Source organism: Microtus ochrogaster, chromosome 7 (assembly GCF_000317375.1).
Source record: "Microtus ochrogaster isolate Prairie Vole_2 chromosome 7, MicOch1.0, whole genome shotgun sequence".
NCBI classification, from domain to species: domain Eukaryota; kingdom Metazoa; phylum Chordata; class Mammalia; order Rodentia; family Cricetidae; genus Microtus; species Microtus ochrogaster.
In genome coordinates, this window is record NC_022014.1 from 84,359,013 (window position 1) to 84,368,435 (window position 9,423).

The 9,423-nt window shown below is 51.8% G+C and overlaps 1 protein-coding gene across 1 annotated transcript; it reads left to right on the plus strand.

Moving 5' to 3' along the window:
• The first annotated feature begins 7,197 nt into the window (after window positions 1–7,197).
• Uts2r (urotensin 2 receptor) lies at window positions 7,198–8,358 on the plus strand. The gene has a single exon (XM_005350911.1). The coding sequence runs from the start codon at window positions 7,198–7,200 to the stop codon at window positions 8,356–8,358; it is 1,161 nt and encodes a 386-aa protein (XP_005350968.1).
• The last annotated feature ends 1,065 nt before the right edge of the window (window positions 8,359–9,423 follow it).

The window sequence follows — 9,423 nt, forward strand, 5'->3', positions numbered from 1 at the left end:
CTCTGTAGACCAGGCTGGTCTCGAACTCACAGAGATCCACCTGCCTCTGCCTCCCGAGTGCTGGGATTAAAGGCGTGCGCCACCATCGCCGGGCTCTACTTTAAATCTTTAGGGTGCTCGATGGCACTGTGTTGGAGATCTTGCAGGGGCTTCTGGAGATCCAGCATCTCACCGAGAAGAGCCTGTGACTGCCACCGTGGCTGCAGAACGAACACCGAGTGCTCAGGCAGACCCTAAGGCAGAAGCATCTGGAAACTCAGCAGACCTGCCGGCCCCACAACTTGCCTGTGCTCCAGGCAACCCATCAGCAGAGAGCATCGAATCCGGGAGGAGCCTCAGACAATGGGCCGTAAGATTGTCCTGGAACTGGACCGGAAGACCGCCGACCAGCAGAGCACGCTGGAGAAGAAGGCAGTAGCTGGTTTCTACGTGACCACGAATCCTTAGGAGCTATCGCTGCAGATGAACCTATTGGAACTCATCAGGAAGCTGCAGCAGAGGGGCTGCCAAGTGGGGAAGGCAGCCCCGTGACCAAGTGAGGGGCGAGGGTCCCTACTGTCCTTCATTGCCTAGGATGGCTGGCCGATGCCTAGTGACTGACTGCTCAGCCGCCAACAGGTGTGATCTTTGCGAGGAGACGCTGATGAGACAGAGATTGCACCTGCTGCCATCCTCCATCCAGGTGTGGGGAGGGGTCCAAGCAGCAGGAATGGCGTTGTGTGACGTCTCCATGACTGACTGTTGAGTGGGACTGTCGGTTCTAGCGCCTTCCCTTTGGGTATACCCACATTCCCTCCAGGCTTGGTTTTGCCTTGTTCCGGTGTGGCCTAGAAAAATAAAGACCGCACCACATGGTTTGTGTCCATGCTAGCTAGGATCCTTTCCTAGTGGCTCTGGCCATGGTGGAGCCAGCAAAGTAGTAGCCACTATGTAGCAGTGGCTTTCTGGGATACCCACATATATATCACTATAGAACCTTCATCCAACAACAGATGGAAACAGAGGCAGAGACCCACATCGGAGTAACTTTGTTATTTTCAAAGCTTTGTTTCAGCTGTGATGCACTCTGAGACCTGTGAACACATTTCCCAACATTAAGGATTAAAAGAATTTAAACCAGCTGGGGTATTGGGACTCAATTGTTAGTCATCAACTTGAGTCACAATCCATGCAGCTCCGTAGGTGAGACTCACAGACCCTGGCTGTAAACAACCCTTGTATTTATTTTTATTCATCAAAACTCTCTATAAGCTACTGTTGTTGTTGTTATTAAATTAGACAGTATAGCTTGCGGGGGTCATCTTCTTGACAATACAAAGATAAAAAATGTCCAGTAGAATGGGGTATATAAACACACTATATCACAGACCGTGGAGATCTCACATCCACTCACACCATGCTAGATACCAGAGAAAGAGCCGCAGCAAACATGTAAAGGCACAGCAGAAGCAAAAGACATTCCAGGGTCTGTAGACTCTTGACCTTGCCTGAACGAGACTGACCCATGAGAGGATTCGCTCCTGGTGGACTGACTCCTGGAACTTCAATTACAGCTCGCTGTTCCTCTGGCATGGCCAGCGGCAGTTGCCCACCAGAAGGCTTTCTCGCTCTCCTGGCTGGAAGTACAGATCCTGGGGTGGGAACCAGGAGACTGCTTGGTGTACAGGGTGCGACAGAAGAGGAGAAACTTGAACCAGAGGAGTGTGAGCAAAGGGAATGAGGCCGGGGGACTACCCTGAGGCCTCATTCAAGCCTCCTCAGTCAAGGTCTCCTTTCAGACCCCAATCGTGTGGGAGGTCCTTCTGTCTATGTGTTGCTTTTATTGGTTAATGAATAAAGAACTGGCTTGGCCTATAGCATGGGAGGAGGAAGGTGGAGTCAAAGACATACCATGGAGCCACCAGAGACAGATGCTGGGAATTTTACACAGTAAGCCACAGCCATGTGGCAATACACAGATAATGGGTTAAATTAATATGTAAGAGTTAGCCAATAAGAAGCTAGAGTTAATGGGCCAAACAGTGACTTAATTAATACAGTTTCTGTGTGATTATTTCGGGACTGGGCAGCCAGATCAAACAAGTGACTCCCCCACTCCTACACCCCACATCTGAGCTCCGCATAGGAAGCCGAACCCCACAGAGTAATCTCTGTGCATTGTTTTCTATGATGGTCTGGTTCCCATCTGTATCAGCTGGGGTTAGCCACTCCACAGGATGCCTTTAACAGGACCACCACCACAGATAAGGGTACACTGGAGAGTGGCTCCCTATAGCCCAAGTTTTTGATATGGTCTCTCCCAGAGGACTGAGCCCCAGAGAATGTGGAAGCAACCACATCATTCGATGTCAGCAACGGGAAGACTACAGGGTTGCTACCCAAACCTAGGCACCTGCCTACTTTGAGAATGACTGATTAATCATGGTCCCACAGTTGTCCCCCTATTCACACTCACGGCTCTTTACATTAACTCATAAACCTTCGAGCCTCGCTCTGACACTGGTGGTTAAATGAGGTGTGGAGAGAATGAGGCCCCCAGCATACACAGAGATCCTTCCGTGTAGCAGAAAGGCAAAGTCGGGAAGCCGAATGGCAGTGCGCTGCTTTTCTGGGATCAGCGCCCGGCCAACCCCTCTGTGGCAGCGACCTCGGCCCAGGTCCGGCGCCCATCTCCGCGGAGGAGCCCTCCCGAGGGCCTGCGCGGCCGGTTATTAATACCCGGACCGGCACATTCCCAGCTGGCAGGGGGACAGGTGGCTGCTGCGGCTCAGGAGCCGGCGTGGTGTGGAACTCTTGGGAGGCGGGAGACCCACACAGCACCGTGTGCCCCGCCGCCCCGCCTGGAGAGCGCTCGGGGACAGACATTCCTTCAGCGCGAGTGACATTAGCCAACCTGCGCGAGCGGTGATGGCCACTGGGTCTTGAGTGTCTGAGTGACTGGACGCGGGCGCCTCTCTTAAGCCCCGGGCTGGGAGGCAACCGATGGCTTCGTGACAGACAGAGGTGAGCACACGGTTGCGGGCTGCACAACCCCAGGTGCATGGACCTGGGCGCGCGGGGCGTCCGCCAACCCCGAACCCAGCTTGCACTTTTCGATCCCGGAGGGCGCGGCCCACCGGAGTCCCCGGAGTGCCAGGGAGCGCCTGTGTGCTACTCGGGGTTTGGTAGGTCTCACGGCAGCGCACGCATTGGAAAGTTTCGCCCTCCCTGGACCGGTGACTGGAGGGGCAGTCGTGGCTTCTGCTTCCTTTCGCCTTCCTAGCTGGGCAGGAGGACCCCCGCGTCTCTGGGGCTGACCTGTGAGGTGAGACAGCAATGGGGAAAGGACTTCGGAGCAGACGAAACTAGTAGCTGCAGGTGTGGAGACCATGTCTCCTCACCCTAGACCTGCCTGATTCTTCCGCTTTGGCTGAGGGGAAAGAGCACTTCTAGAAGCCATTTCTAGGCCTGGATGTTGGGGAGGCCTGTGCAACTCTGGGTCTTCTCTATCTGCTTCCTCTCAGGAAGTTCACCCTTTAGGTCCACCCTCTAGGTCTTTCTTTTTCTTGTGAGGTCACCTTAACCGAGCAAGAGCCCCAATATACTTTTACAATAAATATAAGAAGCTTAGAGGGGTTTTTGTTTTGCTTGGTTTGGTTTTCTGAGTCAGGGTTTCTCTGTAAAACCTCTTTTGAGCCCTGGTTGTCCTGGAACTTGAAACTCGCACTGTAGACCATGCTGACTTCAAACTCAGGGATCTGCCTGCCTCTGCCTCCAGAATGCTGGGAATAAAGGTGTGTGCTGCCACCCCTGGTTGGAGCTTAGAGTTTTTTGGGTTGGGGGGGTTGTTTGTTTGTTTTACATGTTTACCTGTGTGAGGTCCACTGAGGGCAGGGAATGTGCATACCTCCAGGGACTTCCAGGGTCATACACACACACACACACACACACACTGCTTTGACCTCCTGTAACCGTGACCTTCTCCGTTAATGAACTTATCTCAGAGGGAGCCACATTTAAGCTCCTGCCTGCTACTGTCCTTCAGAACCCTGTCTCACCCAGACTGCAGTGCTAGGCTTTTCCATTTTTGTGGGTCATGTGTAAGGAAGTTTTGCTTTTATTCTATTGCTGCTGCTGCTATTTATGGTCATTTGGGTTGTTTTAAACTCATTAGACATGAAGTTGCTGTTCTTTGGAGTGTCAGTGGGATCACTGGTGACATGGAACGCACCTGTTTCGCTTCGTTGGAGAGCCAAACTTTTCCAAGGCTGCTGTAGCATTTCACGGTCTCAACTGGAGTCCCTGAGGATTCTAGTTATAACCCCCATAACTCAACAACAGGTGCGCTGAATTTTCTGGACATAGGCATGTAATGAGTGTTTTTCTGCCCCGCCAGTCAGCTCCCAAATAATGACACAGAGACTTATTATTAACTATGAAAGCTTGGCCTTAGCTTAGGTTTGCTCCTAAGTTCTAATAACTTAAATTAACCCATTTATATTAATCTATGTTCTATCACGTGGTGTTACCGCTCTTCCATCTTGTGCCTCCTGTTTCCTCTCTGTGTCTCCCGGCTACTCCCATGTACCTAAATTCCTCCTCCTCTCCCTTTCTCTCCCCATGGATCCTGCCTGTACCTCCTGCCTCTGTTGGCCGTTCAGCTTTTCTTTACACCAGTCACAGCAACCCACCTTCACAGTGTGCAAACATCCCACAACACAGGCATGCTGTGTGTGTGTACATGCGTGTGTATTTCTTAGAGTTTCTTTGTGGTTTTGATTTGCATTTCTCTGACGGTAACAAACTATGCAGAACATCTTTTCCTTAGCTTGTGGCCTTTGGGGTATTTTCTTTAGACATTCCTGCTCAGTTTGCCTCCCCACAGCCCATCCCACAAATAGCTAATCACTCTTTTCTCTATGGTTTACAGTTCTTGCGTGTATACTGTTCACTGGTCTATTGATCTGATGTATATTTTTATCATCTCACCTTTACTTACTTCATGAAGTTCTTCATTTCGATGAAATTTGGGGTTTTGTGTTTTTAAAAGACATTTCTGTTGATGTGTACGAATGTTTTTGCTTGAATATATGTATGTACTGCACATGTGTACCTGGTGCCTGAGGAGTTCAGAGGAAAGCGTCAGATCCCCTGGGGCTGGAATGACAGACGGCTATTGGTGACTGTGGCAGTGTGAATGAAAATGGCCCCATAGGCTCATAGGGAGTGACACTATTGGAAGGTGTGGCCTTGTTAGAGGAAGTATACCACTGGGGTGGGTGATGAGGTCTCAGAAGCTCAAGCCAGGCCTAGGTTTTCATTCTCTTCCTGCTGCCTGCAGATCCAGATGTAGAACTCTCAGCAATCTCCCCATCCCTGCACCCCTGCACCACGTCTGCCTGCATGCTACCATGCTTCCCGCCATGACACTAATGGACTAAGCCTCTGAACTGTAATCTAGCCCCAGTTAAATGTTTTCCTTTATAAGAGTTGCCATGGCCATAGCGTCTTTTCACAGCAATAGAACCCTAACTAAGACAGCGGCCATGTGGGTGCTGGGAATCCAACCCAGCTCCTCTGCAAGAGCAAGTGATTGCTCCAGCCCCAATTAAGTTTGTTTTTAAGTAATCTTTTCCTGAGCCACAGAGATCATTCAGTGATTGAGAGCTCTTGCTGCTCTTGCAGAGGAGCTGAGTTTGGTTTGCAGTAACCACAGGTGGTTCACAGCCATCCGTAATTCCAGTTTCAAGGTATCTGATTTTTCCTGGCCCCTGAGGATACCAGGCATGTATCTTGTGTACATACATTTGGGAAGGCAAAACAGTCATACATATAAAACAAATAAATCTGAGAGAGAGGGGAGGCTGTACTATAAAAAAAATAAAATAAGTGGGCATGGTAGCACACGTAGGAGGCAGAAGCAGGTAGATCTTTGTGAGTTCAAGGCCATTTTGATATTCTGACCTGCATAGTTCCGGGCCAGTCACAGCTGCATAGTGAGTCTTTGTTTTAAAATAAAACCATTTTCTGGGGGGTGATAAGATGGTTCCGTGGGTGAGGGTGCTTGCCTCCAAGACTGAGTTAGAGCCTGAAGACCAACCTGCATGGAAAAGAAGAAAAGAATCAATCCCAAAGGTTGTTCTAACCTCCACATGAACACTATGGGATTCATACACAGACACACACACACACATGCACACATGCACGCACACACTCACACGTGCACACACGCACTCACACATGCACATGCACTCACACATGCACACGCACTCACACATGCACACGCACTCACACATGCACACACTCACGCACTCACACATGTACACGCACTCACACGTGCACACGCACTCACACGTGCACACACACTCACACGTGCACACACACACTCACACATGCACACACTCACACACGCACTCACACAGGCACACACACTCACACATGCACACGCACTCACACATGCACACACACTCACACATGCGCACACACTCACACAGGCACACACATACTCACACATGCACACCAAATAAGACTGCAATTTAAACAATTTTTTAGAAAAAAGAAATATTTTCCTGCCGTGGATCCTAATATTTTCTTCCACAGGTTGTTTTGATTGACTGCCCTCCATCACGGCATGTGTAATGTGAACCAGGAACCCAGGCTCATTTTCTTCGTATGATAAATGAAAATCCAAAAGCCTTTACCCACTTTTCTATTGGAACGTTTAAGCTCAGTAGACATTACTTCTGTGGCGGGAAGAAACCCCTTTAAAGCATACAAGTGACATAAAATGGAAAACGGGACTCTTGGGTTTCAGAGCGAGAACTTAGGACGCTTGTCTCTGCCAACTGCTGACCTCTGCTTTGCTGTGACCAGCTTTTCAGAAACAGAAAGGCTTTACATTTGCTTTGGGGTAGACTGGCACACTACTGGGGAGTATCCTGGGTGGGACAGTGGGTCCCAATGGCTATAGGGTCGCCTGTGTAGCTGGGGAGACGACACAAAGGGGGTTCTTCTGAGGGTTCCAACAGGAGACGGGACTTGGTGAGCCCTCGTCTCTTTTCAGAGGGACAGTGACTGTGTCCCTCGTAGAGGCTGCTAGGGCATGGAAGTGACGATCTTGCACATTTGACAATAATCTTCTCCCACAGGACGCATTTCCCACAGGCCCTCCTCTCTAAGCAGTGAGACTCCCACCAGAAGCCCAGTGTGAGGACAGAGATGGCGCTGAGCCTGGAATCTACAACCAATTTCCCCACGCTGACCGTGTCAGAAACTGTGTCTGAATTGCCTGGCGGCCCCAATGTGTCCCTCAACAGTTCCTGGACTGGCCCAACAGATCGCAGCTCCCTGCAAGACCTGGTGGCCACGGGTGCCATTGGGGTGGTGCTCTCAGCCATGGGTGTGGTGGGCATCGTGGGAAACGTGTACACCCTGGTGGTCATGTGCCGCTTCCTGCACGCCTCAGCCTCCATGTATGTCTATGTGGTCAACCTGGCACTGGCCGACTTGCTGTACCTGATGAGCATCCCCTTCATCGTAGCCACCTACGTAACAAAGGACTGGCACTTTGGAGATGCGGGCTGCCGTGTTCTCTTTAGCCTGGACTTCCTCACCATGCACGCCAGCATCTTCACTCTGACCATAATGAGCAGCGAGCGCTACGCAGCGGTGCTGAGACCTCTGGACACGGTGCAGCGCTCCAAGGGTTACCGTAAGCTGCTGGCACTGGGCACCTGGTTGCTGGCACTGCTGCTGACCTTACCCATGATGCTTGCCATCCGGCTGGTTCACAGAGGCCCCAAGAGCCTTTGCCTGCCATCCTGGGGCCCTCGTGCCCACCGTATTTACCTGACACTTCTCTTCGGGACCAGCATTGTGGGGCCCGGCCTGGTCATTGGGCTGCTTTATGTCCGCCTGGCCAGGGCCTACTGGCTATCTCAGCAAGCCTCTTTCAAGCAGACTCGGCGGCTGCCAAACCCCAGGGTGCTCTACCTCATCTTTGGCATCGTCCTCCTCTTCTGGGCCTGCTTCCTACCCTTCTGGCTGTGGCAGCTGCTGGCCCAGTACCACGAGGCCATGCCACTGGCACCCCAGACTGCACGCATTGTCAACTACCTGACCACTTGCCTCACTTACGGCAACAGCTGCGTCAATCCCTTCCTTTATACACTGCTCACCAAGAACTATCGTGAGTACCTGCGTGGCCGCCAGCGAGCACTGGGTAGTAGCAGTTGCCGTGGCCCAGGGAGTGCTGGCAGTTTCCTGCCCAGCCGAGTCCACCTCCAGCAGAATTCCGGCCGCTCGGTGTCCTCCAGCAGCCAGCAGACCACAGAGACCCTCATGCTGTCCCCAGTTCCTCCTAGTGGGGCCTTCGTCTAAACGTGCAAGGACCCAAAGCCAGGCCACCGAGAAGCCCGTCCCAGAATCCCCTACTCAAACCTAACCATCTTGTCCGTCCTTCTCAGCTGTCTTCCGGAAAGTTCCCTGTTTTTTCTTCATTGTTGCTCACTCCAGCTCCGTCAGCACCTTTCCCGCAGTGGCAGTGCCAACCCGCGCCTCCTTCAAACCTGTCTCTCAGAGTCTTCAGACCCTGCGGCCCAGCCCCGCTTTCTGTAGACCCTGGTGAACTGAGTCATCTAAAGCCTACTTACCCAGAGCAGCTAGTGCCAGACCGTGAACCGGATCTGTAGAAAACCCTTCCGGCCTTGAGGACCCCCCTCTACTGGTTGGTGAGGGTCCTGCAGCCAAGATCTACCCTCTCCCTCCCCCCCAAGGTAGCTTCTTGTCTCCATAAGCACAAGGAACAATAAACACTGTACTCTGCAGTCTGCCCTGCCTCTGTGCTGGGGTTGGAAGTTGGGATGGGGGTGTTCCTGGCCGCGGGGGATCCCCAGTGTGAAGCACCTGAGCATTTGGTGAGGGCATGACTGCTTTCCAAGCCTTTGCCTGTGAATGGGAGGCCTCCCCTTTATTTAAAGTGGAAAGGAGGGCGGATAATGGAGAGGTTTACAAGAGGCTGGGGGTGGGGCATGGGTAGACCGGGAGGAGAAACTGCCCAGCTAGCAGTGAAGCTCAAGTACACAAAGGAAGCCCTGCAGGCTACAGTTCTTGGATGAAATAGTCAAAACCCAAATGTGGCTCACAGTGACAGAAATAAGGCCCTGGCTTCACTGCTCCTGGACAAACTGTTTCCCTGCCCCAAGTACCATCTTCAGGACATCCTTTGTTGGCTGGCCATTTCTCTTGCCATGACCAGACCACACCTGTCCACCCACTTCAGGGTGATCATCAAAGGCTGTTGTACCTTACTCTTGCTGAAGGTCGGGTGCACTCTTGTGGCAGGATTCGGAGTGCGGGTCTCTGGAGTGATACAATGTTCCAGATGTAGATTCTCTGGAGTGATACAATGTTCCAGATGTAGATTCTCTGGAGTGATACAATGTT

Excerpts from the sequence above, each read along its gene's own strand:
- Uts2r (XM_005350911.1), top strand. The coding sequence starts at position 7,198 with ATGGCGCTGAGCCTGGAATCTACAACCAATTTCCCCACGCTGACCGTG.